The 21752-nt window shown below is 39.4% G+C and overlaps 1 protein-coding gene across 1 annotated transcript in view; it reads right to left on the bottom strand.

Moving 5' to 3' along the window:
• The window catches only part of GLRA2 (glycine receptor alpha 2), a 204901-nt gene that overhangs the window by 114631 nt on the left and 68518 nt on the right, over positions 1 to 21752 (bottom strand). Inside the window, exons 5-7 of the mRNA XM_006067107.4 lie at positions 17562 to 17644; positions 13065 to 13202; positions 10940 to 11154 (exon numbers count right to left, since the gene is read on the bottom strand). Coding sequence (XP_006067169.1) covers positions 10940 to 11154; positions 13065 to 13202; positions 17562 to 17644 — 436 coding nt within the window. The remainder of the gene's footprint in view (positions 1 to 10939; positions 11155 to 13064; positions 13203 to 17561; positions 17645 to 21752) is intronic.

The following is a 21752-nucleotide window of genomic DNA, read 5'->3' as shown; positions in this document are numbered from 1 at the left end:
ATGTCTTCTTTGGATAAATGTCTGTTTAGTTCTTTGGCCCATTTTTTGATTGGGTCATTTATTTTTCTGGAATTGAGCTGCATGAGCTGCTGGTGTATTTTTGAGATTATTTCTTTGTCAGTTGCTTCTTTGCTATTATTTTCTCTCATTCTGAAGTCTGTCTTTTCACCTTGCTTATAATTTCTTTCGTTGTGCAAAAGCTTTTGAGTTTAATTAGGTCCCATTTGTTTATTTTTGCTTTTATTTCCATTACTCTGGAAGGTGGGTCATAGAGGATCCTGCTGTAATTTATGTAAGAGTGTTTTGCCAAATTTTCCTCGAGAAGTTTTATAGTTTCTGGTCTTATGTTTAGATCTTTAATCCATTTTGGGTTTATTTTTGTGTATGGTGTTAGAAAGTGTTTTAGTTTCATTCTTTTACAAGTGGTTGACCAGTTTTCCCAGTACCACTTGTTAAAGAGATTGTCTTTTCTCCATTGTATATTCTTGCCTCCTTTGTCAAAGATAAGGTGTCCATAGGTGCATGGACTTATCTCTGGGCTTTCTATTTTGTTCCATTGATCTCTATTACTGTCTTTGGCCAGTATCATACTGTTTGGATGACTGTAGCTTTTTAGTGTAGTCTGAAGTCAGGCAGGTTGATTCCTCCAGTTCCATTCTTTCTCAAGTTTGCTTTGGTTCTTTGAGGTTTTTTTGTATTTCCATACAAATTGTGAAATTATTTGTTCTAGTCCTCTGAAAAATACTGTTGGTAGCTTGATAGGGATTGCATTGAATCTATAGATTGCTTTGGGTAGTATACTCATTTTCACTATATTGATTCTTCCGATCCATGAACATGGTTCAGTTCAGTTCAGTCGCTCAGTCATGTCCAACTATTTGTGACCCCATGAATCGCAGCATGCCAGGCCTCCCTATCCATCACCAACTCCCAGAGTTCACCCAGACTCACGTCCATCGAGTCAGTGATGCCATCCAGCCATCTCATCCTCTGTCATCCCCTTCTCCTCTTGCCCCCAATCCCTCCCAGCATCAGAGTCTTTTCCAATGAGTCAACTCTTCGCATGAGATGGCCAAAGTACTGGAGTTTCAGCTTTAGCATCATTCCTTCCAAAGAAATCCCAGGGCTGATCTCCTTTAGAATGGACTGGTTGGATCTCCTTGCAGTCCAAGGGAGTCTCAAGAGTCTTCTCCAACGCCACAGTTCAAAAGCATCAATTCTTCGGCGCTCAGCCTTCTTCACAGTCCAACTCTCACATGCATACATGACCACAGGAAAAACCATAGCCTTGACTAGATGGACCTTTGTTGGCAAAGTAATGTCTCTGCTTTTGAATACGCTATCTAGGTTGGTCATAACTTTCCTTCCAAGGAGTAAGCGTCTTTTAATTTCATGGCTGCAGTCACCATCTGCAGTGATTTTGGAGCCCCAAAAAATAAAGTCTGACACTGTTTCCACTGTTTCCCCCATTTATTTGCCATGAAGTGATGGGACCGGATGCCATGATCTTCATTTTCTGAATGTTGAGCTTTAAGCCAACTTTTTCACTCTCCACTTTCACTTTCATCAGGAGGACATGCATCTATTTGTGTCATCTTTGATTTCTTTCATCACTGTTTTATAGTTTTCTATATATAGGTCTTTTGTTTCTTTAGGTAGATTTATTCCTAAGTATTTTATTCTTTTCATTGCAATGGTGAATGGAATTGTTTCCTTAATTTCTCTTTCTGTTTTCTCATTGTTAGTGTATAGGAATGCAAAGGATTTCTGTGTGTTAATTTTATATCCTGAAACTTTACTATATTCACTGATCAGCTCTAGTAGTTTTCTGGTGGAGTCTTTAGGATTTTCTATGTAGAAGATCATGTCATCTGGATCAATATAGTGAAAATGAGTATACTACCCAAAGCAATCTATAGATTCAATGCAATCCCTATCAAGCTACCAACAGCATTCTTCACAGAGCTAGAACAAATAATTTCACAATTTGTATGGAAATACAAAAAACCTCGAATAGCCAAAGCGATCTTGAGAAAGAAGAATGGAACTGGAGGAATCAACCTACCTGACTTCAGGCTCTACTACAAAGCCACAGTTATCAAGACAGTATGGTACTGGCACAAAGACAGAAATATAGATCAATGGAACAAAATAGAAAGCCCAGAGATAAATCCACGCACATATGGACACCTTATCTTTGACAAAGGAGGCAAGAATATACAATGGATTAAAGACAATCTCTTTAACAAGTGGTGCTGGGAAATCTGGTCAACCACTTGTAAAAGAATGAAACTAGAACACTTTCTAACACCATACACAAAAATAAACTCAAAATGGATTAAAGATCTCAACGTAAGACCAGAAACTCTAAAACTCCTAGAGGAGAACATAGGCAAAACACTCTCTGACATACATCACAGCAGGATCCTCTATGACCCACCTCCCAGAATATTGGAAATAAAAGCAAAAATAAACAAATGGGACCTAATTAACCTTAAAAGCTTCTGCACATCAAAGGAAACTATTAGCAAGGTGAAAAGACAGCCTTCAGAATGGGAGAAGATAATAGCAAATGAAGCAACTGACAAACAACTAATCTCGAGAATATCCAAGCAACTCCTACAGCTCAACTCCAGAAAAATAAATGACCCAATCAAAAAATGGGCCAAAGAACTAAATAGACATTTCTCCAAAGAAGACATACAGATGGCTAACAAACACATGAAAAGATGCTCAACATCACTCATTATCAGAGAAATGCAAATCAAAACCACTATGAGGTACCATTTCACGCCAGTCAGAATGGCTGCGATCCAAAAGTCTACAAGTAATAAATGCTAGAGAGGGTGTGGAGAAAAGGGAACCCCCTTACACTGTTTGTGGGAATGCAAACTAGTACAGCCACTATGGAGAACAGTGTGGAGATTCCTTAAAAAACTGGAAATAGACCTGCCTTATGATCCAGCAATCCCACTGCTGGGCATACACACTGAGGAAACCAGAAGGGAAAGAGACACGTGTACCCCAATGTTCATCGCAGCACTGTTTATAATAGCCAGGACATGGAAGCAACCTAGATGTCCATCAGCAGATGAATGGATAAGAAAGCAGTGGTACATATACACAATGGAGTATTACTCAGCCATTAAAAAGAATACATTTGAATCAGTTCTAATGAGGTGGATGAAACTGGAGCCTATTATACAGAGTGAAGTAAGCCAGAAAGAAAAACACCAATACAGTATACTAACGCATATATATGGAATTTAGAAAGATGGTAACAATAACCCTGTGTACGAGACAGCAAAAGAGACACTGATGTATAGAACAGTCTTATGGACTCTGTGAGAGAGGGAGAGGGTGGGAAGATTTGGGAGAATGGCATTGAAACATGTAAAATATCATGTATGAAACGAGTTGCCAGTCCAGGTTCGATGCACGATACTGGATGCTTGGGGCTGGTGCACTGGGACGACCCAGAGGGATGGAATGGGGAGGGAGGAGGGAGGAGGGGTCAGGATGGGGAACACATGTATACCTGTGGCGGATTCATTTTGATATTTGGCAAAACTAATACAGTTATGTAAAGTTTAAAAATAAAATAAAATTTAAAAAAAATAAAAAAAAATAAAAAAATACAATCAGCCACTCTATGTCTTTTGATTGAAACATTTAGTCCTTTAACATTTAGAGTAATTATTGATAGATATGTACTGATTGACATTTTATTACTTATTTTCTGGCTGTTTTTATAGTTTTTTCTGGTTATTTCTTTTTGTTTTTTTCCTTGTGGTTTGATGATTTTCTTTGGTAATAATATGCTTATGTTTCTTTCTTTTTAGTTTTTGTGTTTCTATTGTAGGTTTTTTATTTGTGGTTTTCATGGGGTTCATATATGTTGACCTATAACCAAATCTACCTGTTTTAAACTGATAAGCATTTTAGTTCAAATACATTTAAAAGATCATTTTTTACACCTCTCCCCAACATTTTGTGTTTTAATGTCATATTTTACATCTTCATGTTTATCCCTTTAACTCTTTATTGTAGTTATAGTTGCTTTTACAATTTTTTGTCTTTTAATATTTGTACTGGCTTAGTTAAGTGGTAGATCCTCAATCCTTACTATATATTTTCCTTTCCTTTCATTTTTGGAACTTCAATTTTCTATAGATTCTTACTTTTTTCCCATCTCCCTCAAAGAGAAAACCCTTTAACATTTCTACATTTCTTTTACAGTAGGTTTAGTATTGATGAACTCTTAGCTTTTGCTTTTCTGAGGAGTTTTATATCGCCTTTGATGATAATAGCAGTCTTTCTGGGTGGCGTATCCTAGGTTGCAGGTTTTTCCATTTCAGCACTTTGAATACATCATGCAACTCTCTTCTTACCTGCAATATTTCTGCAGAAAAATCAGCTTATAGCTGTATGGAGTTTCCTTGTATATGAGTCTGTTTTTATCTTGCTGCCTTTAAAATTGTCTTTAAGTTTTGCCATTTTAATTATGATATATCTGTCTGGTTTTATACTATTTGGAACTATCTGTGCTTCCTGTACCTGGATATCTCTTTCCTTTTTCACCAGTTTGGGAGGTCTTTAGCCATAATTTTCTCAAATACATTTTCAATCTCCTTCTCTCTCTTCTCCTGCTGGGAACCCTATAATTTGAATATTGGTACAATTAATGCTAAGACAGAGATCTCATAAACTGTTCTCACTTTTAAAAATTTGTTTTCTTTTATGTGATTTCCATTACTTTGTTTTCCAGATCACTTACTCATTCTTCTGTGTCAGTCTGCTTTTCATTCCTTCTAGTGTGTTTATTTTCCATTATTGAATTCTTTATTTCTGATTGAGTCTTTTTTTATATTCTTTGTTCCTTATTAACATTCTCACTATATTTATCTATTGTTTTCCTTAATTCAGTTAACATTCTTATTAGCAATGCTTTGCATTCTTTATCTGGAGAAGGCAACGGCACCCCACTCCAGTACTCTTGCCTGGAAAATCCCATGGACAGAGGAGCCTGGTAGGCTGCAGTCCATGGGGTCGCTAAGAGTCGGACATGACGGAGCGACTTCACTTTCACTTTTCACTTTCATGCATTGGAGAAGGCAATGGCAACCCACTCCAGTGTTCTTGCCTGGAGAATCCCAGGGACTGGGGAGCCTGGTGGGCTGCTGTCTATGGGGTCACACAGAGTCGGAAATGACTGAAGTGACTTAGCAGCAGCAGCTTTCTTTATCAGGTCAATTATTTATTTCTATTTAATTATGTATTTTAATAATTAAAAGAGTATCTCTAGCTCTATACAGTCAGCAAAAACAAGACTTGGAGCTAACTGTGGCTCAGATCATGAACTCCTTATTGCCAAATTCAGACTTAAATTGAAGAAAGTAGGGAATACCACTAGACCATGCAGGTATGACCTAAATCAAATCCCTTATGATTATACAGTGGAAGTGAGAAATAGATTCAAGAGATTAGATCTGATAGACAGCATGCCTGATGAACTATGGATGGAGGTTCGTGACATTGTACAGGAGACAGGGATCAAGACCATCCCCAAGAAAAGGAAATGCAAAAAAGCAAAATGGCTGTCTGAGGAAGCCTTACAAATACCTGTGAAAAGAAGAGAAGCCAAAAGCAAAGGAGAAAAGGAAAGATATACTCATTTGAATGCAGAGTTCCAAAGAATAGCAAGGAGAGATAAGAAAGCCTTCCTCAGTGATCAGTGCAAAGAAATAGAGGAAAACAATAGAATGGGAAAGACTAGAGATCTCTTCAAGAAAATTAGAGATACCAAGGGAACATTTCATGCAAAGATGGGCACAAAAAAGATAGAAATGGTATGGACCTAACAGAAACAGAAGGTATTAAGAAGAGGTGGCAGGAATACACAGAAGGACTATACAAAAAAGATCTTCACAACCCAGATAATCACGATGGTGTGATCTCTCACCTAGAGCCACACATCCTGGAATGCAAAGTCAAGTGGGCCTTAAAAAGCATCACTACGAACAAAGCTAGTGGAGGTGATGGAATTCCAGTTGAGCTATTCCAAATCCTGAAAGATGATGCTGTGAAAGTGCTGCACTCAATATGCCAGCAAATTTGGAAAACTCAGCAGTGGCCACAGGACTGGAAAAGGTCAGTTTTCATTCCAATCCCAAAAAAGGCAAAGCTAAAAAATGCTCAAACTACCACACAATTGCACTCATCTCACATGCTAGTAAAGTAATGCTCAAAATTCTCCAAGCCAGGCTTCAACAGTACGTGAACCATGAACTTCCAGACATTCAAGCTTGTTTTAGAAAAGGCAGAGGAACCAGAGATCAAATTGCCAACATCTGTTGGATTATTGAAAAAGCAGAAGAGTTCCAGAAAAACATCTACATCTGCTTTATGGACTATGCCAAAGCCTTTGACTGTGTGGATCACCACAAACTGTGGAAAATTCTTAAAGTGATGGGAATACCAGACCACCTGACCTGCCTCCTGAGAAATCTGTATGCAGGTCAGGAAGCAACAGTTAGAACCAGACATGGAACAACAGACTGGTTCCAAATTGGGAAAGGAGTACGACAAGGCTGTATATTGTCACCCTGATTATTTAACTTATATGCAGAGTACATCATGAAAAACGCTGGGGTGGATGAAGCACAAGCTAGAATCAGGATTGCTTGGAGAAATATCAATAACTTCAGATATGCAGATGACACCACCCTTATGGCAGAAAACGAAGAACTAAAGAGCCTCTTGATGAAAGTGAAAGAGGAGAGTGAAAAAGTTGGCTTAAAAGTCAACATTCAAAAAATGCAGATCATGGTATCTGGTCCCATCACTTCATGGCAAATAGATGGGGAAACAGCAGAAACAGTGACAGATTTTATTTTGTGGGACTCCAAAATCACTGCAGATGGTGACTGCAGCCATGAAATTAAAAGACGCTTGGTCCTTGGAAGAAAGTTATGACCAACCTAGACAGCATATTAAAAACCATCGACATTACTTTGCCAACAAAAGTCCATCTAGTCAAGGCTATGGTTTTTCCAGTAGTCATGTATGGATGTGAGAGTTGGACTATAAGAAAGCTGAGCACTGAAGAATTGATGCTTTTGAAAGTGGTGTTGGAGAAGACTCTTGAGAGTCCCTTGGACTGCAAGGAGATCCAACCAGTCTATCCTAAAGGAAATCAGTCCTGAATATTCATTGGAAGGACTGATGCTGAAGCTGAAGCTCCAATACTTTGGCCACCTGATGCAAAGAACTGACTCATTTGAAAAGTCCATGATACTGGGAAGGATTGAAGGCGGGAGGAGAAGGGGATGACAGAGGATGAGATGGTTGGATGGAATCACCGACTCAATGGGCATGAGTTTGAGTAAGCTCTGAGAGTTGGTGATGGACAGGAAGGCCTGGCGTGCTGCAGTCCATGGGGCTGCAAAAAGTTGGACACGACTGAGTGACTGAACTGAACTGAGCTGACCTGAATTATGTATTTTCAGTGGTTTTTCTCTTACTGTTTCAACTGAGAGTAGTTCCTATGCTTTATTATTTTCCTTAACTTTCTTTGCCTATATGAATTCAAGTGAAACAGTTATCTATTCCAGTCTGGAAGAGGTGTCATATATGGAAGCATCCCTATGCAGACTGTGTGTGCTTAATGCCTTTGGAGAGAGAGCAGATTTGATGTGGTCATAAGCGAGGTCTTTCCTCAAGTTGTGCTGGTAGCTATTATGTTGGTAGCTATTATGTTGATATGAGGCTGGAGATGGAGGAGCTAGAGCTGTAGCTGGGTGTGAGTTGGGACTTTCCTTCTACTCAGTGGCCAGGACTGCCCTCCAAGTATCTGGAGTAGAAGCCCTGTGGGTTGGACCTGAGCTGGCTCTGTTCCATTTAGGTGTCTGCTTTTCCCTTTCCCAGCACTGGGACTTTAGCCCCAGAGATGGAAATTGCAGAAGAAAGGAAGCCCATGTGAGCCCTCTCAGCTCATTTTTGCCATAGACAGAAGTCTGAGTTGTTTCTAATGTGCTGCCTGCGCTGCTGCTTCTAAGTCGCTTCAGTCGTGTCCGACTCTGTGCGACCCCAGAGACGGCAGCCCACCAGGCTCCCCCTGGGATTCTCCAGGCAAGAACACTGGAGTGGGTTGCCATTTCCTTCTCCAGTGCATGAAAGTGAAAAGTGAAAGTGAAGTCGCTCAGTCGTGTCTGACTCTTCGCGACCTCATGGACTGCAGCCCACCAGGCTCCTCTGTCCATGGATTTTCCAGGCAAGAGTACTGGAGTGGGGTGCCATCGCCTTCTCCGTGCTGCCTGTGCAGGTGCCAGCAATTATTTCTATCTGCTTAGATGCAGCCTCAGGTCCAAGTCCCACTTGTCCCTCACTGCTGATCAGTTCCCCCAGTCTGTGACACTGCCGCCCTTTTGTGGAGCTGCACTGAAGGGCAGGAGGGGCCAGCGTGTACTCTCTTTGTGTATCGGGGTTAGCTGTGGTGGAGTAGCCGCCCTCAGAGTTCTGGGCTGCTTCTGATACAATACTTGAGTATGTGCCAACAATAGTTACTGCTGCGTCACCCATCCTTTGCCCTGGGACTAGGTCATCTCTGTATCCCTTGGCCTAGCTTTAGCCCTGGCTGTGGCAGCCCTAGATCACATACTACACTGAGACATGTAGTAAGCTTTGCTGGAGCAAACACCAAGCAGCTGTGGGAAACTTAATAGCCCCTGGAGCAGTCCTCTAACCATCTTCACTGCCCTATCCCGAGGCAAACCAGTGCACAAGCACGCCTCCGGAGCAGAGACCAGGCTTCCTACAGACCTCCTGTTGGTCCCAGTGTCCTCCAAGCAGCCAAGAGGGCTCATCTACTCTGTGTATGACCCCCCGACTGGGGCATCCAGTCCGTGGTTTTCACTGCTCACTCCCCAAAGCTGGTGTTTGTTCATGTAATCTCTCTTTTCCTCTGAGAGCCCTCCCAGGGTCACGGGCCCTGACTTGTTTTTCTCCCGTTCCTACTCGATTCCATATGTATCTTTCTTAGCCTTGCTTGTACAAGAGTCTTTCTGCTAGTTTCCATTTAGTTTTCAATGAATATTGTTCCACATGCAAATATATTTTTGATGTATTCATGGCAAATGAATACATCATGACTTCCACGTCCTCCTACTCTACCATCTTGATTAATCTCCTTTTTAGCAATAGTTTTGACCGTGATGTAGTCACAATGGCTAATAAGAATGAATAACAAATTTATAAAATCGCAAGCTCCCATTTTGAAATAAATGACTATTCTTTTTGTATCAGTGAGTTGTTGGAGGCTAAATATCTTGTTTTGACATTATCTGTTTGCAGTGTACCACCAATACTTTAACTATCTATTAAATTGTGTGATATATTTGTGTGTCCTAAGGTTAAATGGCATGGCATACAGTGATGGCAGTAACTAATAAATAATGGGAAATAAACAAATGAACCTGTTTGGGAGGAGGCACAGAGTGGATTAAAATTTCTGTTAGGCAGTACTGATATGTGATTATGTAGCTGAAAAAAAAAGCTGTTACCATTTCTGACATCTGTATTCCAGTAGAAATATGACATAAGTGTTTTGTACTATTTGTTATCCTATAAAGTAAAAAAGTATGAGAGACAGATCTATTCCTTTCTCTATTAGCATACATTATCTAGTATTTATCTTTGGAGGCATGAAACTTGAAAAATTAGTATAACTATTTTCCCACTATTCAACCAAACTCCATTAAAGCCACAGAACTCTTCCATATGTCATCTTATCTTCCAACACAGGCGATAATGTGGAACATGATATAACATTTCTTATCGTGTCAGTTGCAGCACAACTAAACATAAGCCCAAGCCAGCAAAGATAGAGGATTACATCTCAGTTACTTTCTGGAACTGGATTTTGTAGTAACTGCTAAACCAGTATGAGACAGTGTATACTGAATACTAAATTGAACTCACAGTCCTGGAAAATTGAGGCTAATGACTCAATGTACTCAGCGAAAGGGGCAAATATACATAGGAACATTCTGAGGTGCTGAGGCATTTCACAAGCAGGATGTTTATCATTATTTTCCTGAGAAATATTTACAAGTGCAGACGGCCACTCTTACATAAAAATAGATTATGCAACCATTATGATTTATTATTCGAGGTACTTCAAAATGTCTTTTTGCCCCTAATATCCACTCCATACTTCTTTGTAAACCTGCCACAGTTGCCAGAATTTTTACCATCTTCAGTGACTCCACTGTTATTCTCTATTATGTTACTCTGTTATGTTACTCAAAATAGTAATGTTATTAGCCATTAAGGTAAATTAAGGCATAGCGAACAAACAGATATCTGATTTGCTGCACCCTAATACTGCACATTCATTTCCTATGTACACTCATTGCATATGGCTTTTCTGTGTAAATTTGCAGTAGCTTAATTACAGTCCGTGGGTTCACAAGAGTCGGACGCAACTCAGTGACTAAACAAGAACAAATTCAATCTTTTATTACAGTAAATGACTTCACTGAGTATATGAATCACAATAGCCTCCCCAATAAATACTTGACAATACAACATAAGTTGTATCAATCTTACTCCAATTCCTGCAAGCTTCATGCCTCGTAAACAACATGGGGTCAAAAGTACTCACGGGCTTCTGAGAATTCCTGAGCCATGTTTCTGCCTCCACTCATTCCTCTTCTCTCTCAACCCTGAATCCCCTTTCCCCTAATTAATCTGATTGCAAAGATCCCCCCTTGTTCTAAGAACTCTAATGCTCTCAAACTCAGCTTTCCATTCTCTTACTGCATTTGCAGCTCCAGCAGTGCCGCACGGGAGCAAACATTTCTGTCTTCACAGAATTCTCCAGCCCGTAAGACCTTTGACAAACTTCTCAGGTCACTTGTCAAGTGAGGAGATTTCTTACCTTTGGCAGAGATGCCCTGGAGCCTGAACTCTGGGTGGTCATTGTTAAGACTGTCGTTATGCCCAGTGCAACTCTGGCAGGGGCCGCATCCATGTTTATCCAAAAAGAGACCCAGGACAAAATGACTATCAACAAACTGGGGATGTACATCTGGATCAAATAATATCCCATCTGACGTTCCAGGTGAAACTTAACCTCGATGCAGGTAAACTTTCCTGGAAACAGGAAATGATGATTTAAAAGCCAATTTGAAATCATCTTTCCCATTCCAGCCTCCCACTTTATTTTTATTAAAAAAGAATATTAAAGATGGATTTGAAAGATTGCACAAAACACTGACCCTACATATCCAATTCAACTCTTTTCCAACTCAACCAGTAATGAAAATGACAGTGTGAGAATGAGTGATCTAAAGAGTCACTGGCTCAAAACCATATGGCATATTTAGTTTTCAAATCTGTTCTTCTTGCAGTGTGGTTGTTTAGACAGAGCTTCAGAATTTTCTAGACTGTTCAGTGGAAAGAGACTATTCACGTTTTGTGGGAATTATGGCATGTAATACAGAGCATACAATATGTAACCTACAGTGTATATGTGTACCATACACTATATGGCATTTAATACATAACATATAATATGAAATAGTTGAAACCATGCCTTCCTAAGCAGTGAAGTTCATGTGAGGCTCCTAAAGGATTTGGATAATTGTATATCTATCTTCATGTTAGCAATAGCAAGAGAAAAATAGACATTTTTAGAAGCTGTGAATTTAATCTGATCATTGTAAAAATTTCATAATCTCCTGTGTAATTACTTGAGGACATTTAGAATATACCTAGAATCTGTTTACAGTGTTGCATTGCCTCTAAAATAGAGTACATGTACAGACATTACAACTTTTAGCACACTATTAAGAGACAGATGTTCCTGCCCCTTACCACTTCCCTTCCTTTTTAATTGGCTTGGCATTAGAAGCCCAGAGATAATTTTGGCTTAGCCCACACAAATGAAAAGAGATAGGGTTGGGTTCTTCTTGCTCAGGAAGAAGACCTTAGAATCAGATTTTCGTTATTTCATAGAAAGCATTGTTGACTTCTAGAACAAATGTTCATGGACCATTTACTCAGCAGTGACTCCCTGAGCAGTCACTGAACAAACCATCATGTCTCAATTGCTTCTCCTTGATCAGCTTGTGTGATATGAAAGACTAGGACATTCACAGGAAAAGCCGTCGACTTTACTGGGCGGGCATAATCTTCCTGGTAACAACAGATGCCCACTTGTTGCTACTACCTCAGACTCTCCCCTTGCACCATGTGTCTGTCAGCGCTAGTGATAATGCATGACTTTTAGAGCCAGCTGACTTCCCACCAACTGATTTTCATGCACGCTGTTTAGGACTGGAGAGTACAACAGCTGTATTTCTGGGTTTGCAAAGACCTATAATTTCTCTCTTCCACTAAGGCAGAGTACAAATTTAAAATTGATTTATTAATTTATTTGGCTGCCTCAGGTCTTAATTGTGGCAAGCAGGATCTTCGCTGTGTCATGTGGGATCTTTTGTTGTGGTGCATGGTCTCTCTAGTTGTGGCACACGGGTTCCAGAGCACACAGGCTCAGTAGTTGTGGCACGCAGGCTTAGGTGCTCCACAGCATGTGGGATCTTAGTTCCCCGACCAGGGACCGAACCCTTGACCCCTGCATTGCAAGTGAATTCTTAACCACTGGCCCACAGAAGTCCTGAAAGTGCAAATTGATCTGAGGAGCCAATGTCAAGAGTGGATGCTGGGAATGGGCCAAAATTTATACATTTCCTGTACCACTTACAAGGTATCATACATCCTTCCTCAAAGTCATTTGATAGTAGATGGTCAGCAAGAGAATAGCACAAGATTCCCAAGTCTCTTTTCTTCGCCCTCTCTTTTGGAAAAATTACCTGTCGTGCTCTCTGACCCATTCCAAGGGGTATAGGCATCTTATGGGTTGAAGGGATTTTGAGCCAAGCCCAGGGCAGTTCTTTGTAGCTCCACTTTCTTGATCAATATGCAGAAAATAGGGTGATATGATATATAAGCCAAGCTGCAGATGGAGCCCATTTGAGTTTAGCAGCTGAAAGGAAACTTACCAGTGTTGTAATGCTTTGTGCAATAGCCAAGTTCCTTCTCTTCTTTCAAAATAAATTGAGGCAGGGTCAATCCTTCAGCAACTTGAACTGGACCATCACTTAACCACTCAAATATCAGGTCATTCATTGTATACCCAACTGGAGCAAACAAATCATAGTGAAAAATTGAATGCATCTTTCCAAGAAAGCTTGAAAGCCTAGCCAGGTAAAGAAACAATCAAGGGGGTCATCTAAAGCAGACATGATCGGTCAATTCAAGAGCATTTTTTAATAAAAGAGCTGTGATCATCATGACAACTACATGTCATTGGAACCAAAGAAATGGAAGATAACAAGCTATTTCTGAAGGATTTTTTTCTGTATAATGAGAGAATGGAATCTATAAAGTCCATTTTTCCTCTGCCTTCTTTATCCACTAAATCTTCTGAAGAACAAACTAGTAAACAAACAGAAATGCTTTGAAGATTGTCTTTACTTGAAAGAGCTGTGTCTGTGGTTATCCAATAAAACAGTGCAGTTCATGGCACCAGTCTCAGTATGAGAAATGAAAAGCATTTTTAAAAAAATGAGGTTGGATTCATCACTGCTACTAAGTCGCTTCAGTTGTGTCCAACTCTGCGACCCCATAGACAGCATCCCACCAGGCTCCGCCATCCCTGGGATTCTCCAGGCAAGAATACTGGAGTGGGTTGCCATTTCCTTCTCCATGGGTTCATCACAGCCCTGCTTAAAATATTTGCATTACAAACTTGGCTCCTCTCTTTGGGTCTATTACCTTTGTTTTCAGAAAATTTATGTTCAAGTCCTTATGGTCAATCCTCAATTACTTTAGCAAATGGGAAAGGCTGTAGGTAGGTAACCTAAGAGAAAGTTGTAGAATATGCAAATTAAGCATATTCATTTGTGCTAGTTTCTTGCTAAAGGGGCCTACTCATCACAATGCTGAATATGAAGTAAAACAGATTCTCTGTTATATAGTCATATTGTTACATGACTCTTGAACCATTCAAAGATTATTATCAGTTTAGTAAACCAAAGTCAGCTCTTAGTCTCCAAGCTCCTGCTAACTAGGTTGTTATGTCAGGTACTCCTGGATCTTTTTGCACCCTGGAAATGAAGGCTACTCTTTTTTCAAGCATCAGTTCTCTCTCCTCTTCCTTTATGTGTGATATAAACTCTAAAAGGAGAGTGAGGCAGACAAGGGTTATTATGTGAGGTTTTGGCTAGCCAGTAACCTCAGCGTGTTTATTAAGGTTATAGATTCTTATTCTTGTTTCCTGAAAGGTAATGACTCACCAAAGCTACTCAGAAATCAATTGCAAAATTAATTGGAATCTACTTTCCTCTTTCTTTGGACCACCTTTTCCATTCAAAGCCAGAAGTTAAAAACAAGCAAGGAGTCACAAAGAGGGCTTTGTACAAGCATTGATGGTCCACAAAGAGAGTGGTCAACCCTATCTCTTCCACATCAGTACTGTATGAGGACTTCTTGGATATCTCCACCAAATACTAGAGGCTTGCCAAGCACCCTTTTCTTGCTGACCGCTACAGTAATAGTCCTTGTCAGCCACTTGGAAGCTGCAGCTTGGGGTCAAATAGAAGAGGGAAAAATGTGGGGAAGAAGGGTATAATATGAGGGTAGAAAAGTAAAGGACACTTCCCATCCTTCACAGTCAAAGTTAGTGGTAAACACATCACTGCTTCTTTGATTTCATTACTTCTAGATCCTGCAAGCACCAAGCATATTTACTAATTGGAGTTTTTAAGCCTTGAAGGGGGCTTCCCTAGTAGCTCAGCTGTTAAAGAATCTGCCTGCAATGTGGGAGACCTGGGTACGATCCCTGGGTTGGGAAGATCCCCTGGAGAAAGGAATGGCTACCCATTCCAGTATTCTGGCCTGGAGAATTCCATGGACTGTATAGACCATGGGGTCACAAAGAGTCGGACATGACTAAGCCTTGGAGGAACCTCAGATGATAGCTATGGTTGCTACTTTATAGAAAAACTGAGTATTAAGTTGAGGCAGGGGAGACTTTGGAGCAGTAGAGAAGGCACAAAGAAGGAATCATTACATAAGAAAAAGTTTTTCTTAACTATCTTCTGAAGAGAAGGGGCAAAGGGGAAAAATAAATACATAAAGCCTATTGTAAATCAGAAATTCTCATTTTATCCCTGACATCCTCTTCAAACAAAGATGTGTCATTATTTTGTTTATTTTTGTAGAAAGTTTCAAGGGAAATCTACAATGATTTTAAATGATCAGAAGAAATCCCTGTCACCGCCTCTTTTTAAATAATAGTTGATGTGTCTTTTTACATTTATTATTTTTCTAAACCAAGAAGTTAAAAGTATTTTCTTGCCCCTGCCTCATTAAATCTCCTAACATCCCTGTAGGTCAGTAGCACTTACTATTCTCTGCATTTACAAACAGAGCAACTGACAGAGCAAGCCAGAAAAAAATTTCATGTCTGCTGACTGAAAATTCCGTTACCTTGGAGGCATCAGCAACTTATGGCACATGTTAGAGATTTCAGTGGCATCAGAGCCAGGACATAAAGGGCACAAAGTAGTAGCATTTCTCTATTTCCTTCACCTTCTCTTTGTATGTCCAGTTCCCATCTAAGGGAGATCCCCTTATTCCATGTCATCTCAATGCCCCTCATTTTTACATCCTCCTCTAAGGCCACTGGAATTCCAGTTGAGCTATTTCAAATCCTGAAAGATGATGCTGTGAAATTGGTGCACTCAATATGCCAGCAAATCTGGAAAACTCAGCAGTGGCCACAGGACTGGAAAAGGTCAGTTTTCATTCCAATCCCAAACAAAGGCAGTGCCAAAGAATGCTCAAACTACCACACAATTGCACTCATCTCACACGCTAGTGAAGTAATTCTCAAAATTCTCCAAGCTAGGCTTCAGCAGTATGTGAACCGTGAACTTCCAGATGTTCAAGCTGGTTTTAGAAAAGGCAAAGGAACCAGAGATCAAATTGCCAACATCCATTGGATCATCGAAAAAGCAAGAGAGTTCCAGGAAAATATCTATTTCTGTTTTATTGACTATGCCAAAGCCTTTGGCTGTGTGGATCACAATAAACTGTGGAAAATTCTGAAGGAGATGGGAATACCAGAGCACCTGACCTGCCTCTTGAGAAACCTATATGTAGGTCAGGAAGCAACAGTTAGAACTGGACATGGAACAACAGACTGGTTCCAAATCTGGAAAGGAATACATCAAGGCTGTATATTGTCACCCTGCTTATTTAACTTATATGCAGAGTACATCATGAGAAACGCTGCACTGGAAGAAGAACAAGCTGGAATCAAGATTGCCAGGAGAAATATCGATAACCTCATGACAGAGGTTATGACAGAAAGTGAAGAGGAACTCAAAATCCTCTTGATGAAAGTGAAAGAGGAGAGTGAAAAAGTTGGCTTAAAGCTCAACATTCAGAAAACAAAGATCATGGCATCTGGTCCCATCACTTCATGGGAAATAGATGGGGAAACAGTGGAAACAGTGTCAGACTTTATTTTTTGGGGGCTCCAAAATCACTACAGATGGTGACTGCAGCCCTGAAATTAAAAGACGCTTACTCCTTGGAGTAAGGTCCATCTAGTCAAGGCTATGGTTTTTCCTGTGGTCATGTATGGATGTGAGAGTTGGACTGTGAAGAAGGCTGAGTGCCGTAGAATTGATGCTTTTGAACTGTGGTATTGGAGAAGACTCTTGAGAGTCCCTTGGACTGCAAGGAGATCCAACCAGTCCATTCTGAAGGAGATCAGCCCTGAGATTTCTTTGGATGGAATGATGCTAAAGCTGAAACTCCAGTACTTTGGCCGCCTCATGCAAAGAGTTGACTCATTGAAAAGACTCTGATGCTGGGAGGGACTGGGGGCAGGAGGAGAAGGGGACGCCAGAGGGTGAGATGGCTGGATGGCATCACTGACTCGATGGACGTGAGTCTGTGTGAACTCCGGGAGTTGGTGATGGACAGGGAGGCCTGGCGTGCTGCGATTCATGGGGTCGCAAAGAGTTGGACACAACTGAGCGACTGAACTGAACTAAGTCCCCTGTATCTTGTCCTCAAATCAATTATCCCTTCCTTCTAAAATTCCTTTGGAGTGAAGGTCTATACAAGCACAAGATAGAAGGAAATACAATTTTCTGACTAGAGTGATTCATTATAGAGGTTAAATGACTAATAATCTTAATTTTCCCAGGAGACATTTTCATTTCAAAGAAAAGCTTACTAAATAAGGCTTGTTTTTTGAGGAAGGTCAAGTTATTTGGCTTTTTACTTTGAAAAATGGTCTTTGTGCTCTTGGGTATAAGTCATGCACACACACTTTTCCTTGTCCTTCCCTTAGGACCTCGGGAGTTGTTAAATAGGTATAGATTGACTCTTATGGGTTTTTTTCTCTTTAATGACACACTGAAAAGAACCAGGTCATGGCTTAAAGCAAGCAGGTGGTTATTTAAGTAGTAATGACTTACAACTCTCCAGCTGCATTGTACAAGTCTGGACATCCATTGGAAAATTCTTCAAGTCCATGGGACAGGATAAGGTCAAGGTGAGCCTTAGCAAAGAAAAGAAAATTGAAAACAAGTTTTTAATTTGTGAGATCTGATTCTTGAAAAGCAAACCAAAAATATATTTGGTATTAAGTGGAGTGACACTGATAAGATGATGAAATCTCAGCTGTCACTCAGGACAATGTTTTCTAATTTTCAAATGAGCAGTAGTCATTGGTAAATTTTTAAAATACTATAGAATTTTGCTGTAACCTCTTACTCTCCATTTCCCATCTTCCAGTCTCTGACTGTCACCTCCCCAGCAGCACTGGTCTCAAGTTTATTCTAGAATCAAGAAGAGGTTTCTGGGGGGAAGGGATAGTTAGGGATTTTGTGAAGGTCATGTACACACTGCTGTATTAAAACTGGATAACCAACAAAGACCTATTATATAGCACACAGAATTCTGCTCAATATTATGTGCCAGCCTGGATGGGAGGGGTTTGGGGAGAGAATGGCTAAATGTATGTGTATGGCTGAGTCCCGTTGCTGTTCACCTGGAACTACCACCACATTGTTAATCGGCTATACCCCAATTACAATACTAAAACTTTAAAGTTACATAAATAAATACATACATAATTTAGGTAATTAAATAAATAAAGAAGAACATTGAGAAATAATGTAACAGGAAAGTGGGCTCTTATGCACACTGATGTCCAAAAGCTGTAAAGTTTATCATGCTTTGAAGTTGGACAGGTGGGCTTTGCTTCAAGGACAAAAAATGATGTAATAAGCATAATTGGTTGTGGCAAGTATTGGCTCTCCTTCCATCAAATGGGCAAATACTTCACTATCTTTTCATTTGCTAACTACATGGACAGGTCAATTGTATATTGTAGCATTCGTTCTAGAATTTTCACAAATCTGGAGCAGGTAATTCCGGATCGAAAATGCCATTTGAGGACCGTAGCTTGTACATGGTCTTCACTTCTCTGCGTCCTTGAGGGACTACTGTGTTTCCCTTGCCTTAACTTTCCAGGCTCCAGCCACCTCTGATCAAGTCTTTTATCAGGATATTGATTAATTCACCATCTCTTTTCCACTATTTCCCTTCTTAGTCCTCAAGGAAATGCTGCACACCTCTTGCTCTTCAGTTTTTTCATACCTCAGAGATTAAAGAACGAAATTAAGGTTGAGAATCAGCATATCTGTGTTCCCTTTCAAGAACTGCCTCCAACTGTCTCTGTCCCCAAAGCAAGACATTAAACTCAATAAACATGCATCCTTAAGAATCCACCTGCAATGCAGGAGACCTGGGTTTGATCCCTGGGTTGGGAAGATCCCCTGGAGAAGGGAACGGCTACCCACTCCAATATTCTAGCCTAGAAAATTCCATGGATTGTATAGGCCATGGGTTCACAAAGAATTGGACACAACTGAGTGACTTTCACTTCACTATCAAATGATGGGGTAGAATCACATGATGCTTATTGCCATTTAGCTCTAATGCTAGAATCCATGTTATTCTGAAGTTCACTGTTTCAAGTTTCTATTCGTTTTCTCTCAAATATCTTTTCTATCCATAGACCCCTCTGACTCTTGGACTGCTACCTGAACTCTTCCTTTTGTCATGCTCTCCCTTCCTGATTCCCTTTTCTTTCCTTTCTCAGCTTTGTGTTATACCTATTCAATCCAAAGCAAAATAATAATAATAATAAAAGAGTGGCCCAGTTATTTTAAAGAAAGAAAAGATTTGGGATTTGAGGTGAGATTAGACAAAGAATCCATGCTGACAATCTTCAAAATCATTACAATACAACAATGACAGGGAAAAGCAAGATACAAAAACAGTACAGTGTACTCCCAATCATGCGAAAATGTTTTCAATATTAGAAGTGAACACAGCACTATATTAAGAGTAGTTATTTTTGGTTTGTGGGATGATTCATACTATTTTTTTAGCTCTTTATTCATTCTGTGTTATTTATATTGACAAGTATAGGCTATTTGAAGATGATCAATTTTATGTTATTAAGCATGCCTTCAAACAATAGCTGAAAGGTGAAATTATTAAATTATGTTGTATTCAGTAATGTCTTATTACTATAATTATATTATTATTGTTAAAATTTTGCCACAAACATACAGTATTTCACCTTCATTGCTAGATAAATAACCTACCTCTGTGAGCTATTCTGAGAACACAAATACCATGTTTCTAAAGGAAAAGCAATAGTTTTGAGTTCTAAATATCCAAGTTAAAATAACATTTTAGACAAGAAAAATGATTTTTGTCAGTTGTAGAGTTCATTTACAGATATCAATATAAATATAGTTAAATATATTTAAATTTCTTCCTAGCATAAAGACTTTGTTTTTTTTTGAGGTTTTATTTTATTGAGATCAATGCCATGAAGTCTTTAACAAAAGGAAGAATAAAAGAATCAAAATGAAAATCTCTAGTAATCAGAAATTTAAAAAAATTTGACACTTTGTTAAGGGAGGGGAATTTCAAAAGGATCTGTGAGTTTAAAATTGTTATTAACAGTAAGAATCTATTTTTTTCATTTTTTACAGAGGAAATATTTTCATCAAACAAAAATATGTCCATCATATAAAAATAATCAGAGGACATGTGCATAGTTTAATTGAATCAAAACCAGAAAACCTGGAGATTTCATTATGATTTTGAAAAGTTTACTTTTGAGAAATTAAAAACTAATAATAGCAGAAATGAATAGTTTTAAAACATGCAACACCTGTGGCGGATTCATTTCGATATTTGGCCAAACTAATACAATATTGTAAAGTTTAAAAATAAAATACAAAAATTTTAAAAATTAAAAAAAATAAAATATAAAATTAAAAAAAAAAAAAAACATGCAACAAGGAATTCAGTGGTATTTTGTTTGCTATTGGAAGTGACCCAATTTTAATATTCTTAATCATAGGTTTGCTTAATTGGATTCTTTTATGAACTTTTCACATTTATTTAGGGAAAAAAGTTTCAGACATGATATTTCTGGCTTTGTGGCAGATGTAACAATCCTCCAGAGTTCTTGGGGTCAAAACTATTAACACCATGGAAAAGCCCCACTGAGTGAAATTCCCGAAGAGCTTGAAACTCTCTGAATCTCAGTCTCAGCGGAGAACTGTGTGTGTATTTGCCTCCTTCCTTATTTGTTTTCCTATTTCCCTTTCTAGATAGGTTTTGTATGGGAGCCCAATGGGTGTCAATAACAAGGAGGCAAGTTCACAGCTCCCCACACTGCTAAATCATGTCATCATCTGAGCAAATGGGAAGCGATTGGAAAGATCTAATCAGTTCTTTCATGGACCACAGAGCCTATAATTTATGATGTCTAGTTTACCACACATCTGCAGGCCTAAAACAGACTTGCGTTTTACTTAGATTTTTTTCCTTTTTCACTGAAGTATATGTTAAACACAGTAAAAATACACAAATCATAAGTTACAGCATGATACCTTTTTTATATCTATACCTACCTGTTTAACAAGCACCGAGATCCAGACTTAGAATATTCCCATCACTGCAGAACACTCCCTTGAGCTCTCTTCTGTCAAGAACCCTCCAAAGTAACCACTACTGATTTTTAAAAGCTATCTTTAAATTTAAAAACTTGGGTTTAGGAGAAAAGTGAGCTTGATATTATTTTGTACAGAGATACAGAGTGAAGTGAAAGTCACTCAGTCGTGTCCAACTATTTGCGACCCCATGGACTATACCATCCATGGAATTCTCCAGGCCAGAATACTGGAGTGGGTAACCTTTCCCTTCTCCAGCGGATCTTCCCAACTTAGGTATTGAACCCAGGTATCCCACATTTCAGGTGGATTCTTTACCAGCTGAGCTACAAGGGAAGCCCAAGAATACTGGAGTGGGTAGCCTATCCCTTCTCCAGGGGATCTTCCCAACCCAGGAATAGAACTGGGGTCTCCTGCATTGCAGGCAGATTATTTACCCACTGAGTTTTCAGGGAAGCCCAAGAGATGTAGAAATTGCACCAGATAAGACTGACACATACAACATATACCAAAATGTGACTAATCTTTTATCTCCTTTACTCTGGCTCTCCATCTTTTTTAGGTGAAAGTGAAAGTCACTCAGTCATGTCTGACTCTTTGCAACAGCATGGAGTATGCAGTCCA

This window comes from Bubalus bubalis, chromosome X (genome assembly GCF_019923935.1).
Source record: "Bubalus bubalis isolate 160015118507 breed Murrah chromosome X, NDDB_SH_1, whole genome shotgun sequence".
NCBI classification, from domain to species: domain Eukaryota; kingdom Metazoa; phylum Chordata; class Mammalia; order Artiodactyla; family Bovidae; genus Bubalus; species Bubalus bubalis.
Note: the sequence above shows the minus strand (reverse complement) of the source record. Positions and strands in the feature narration are given on the sequence as shown.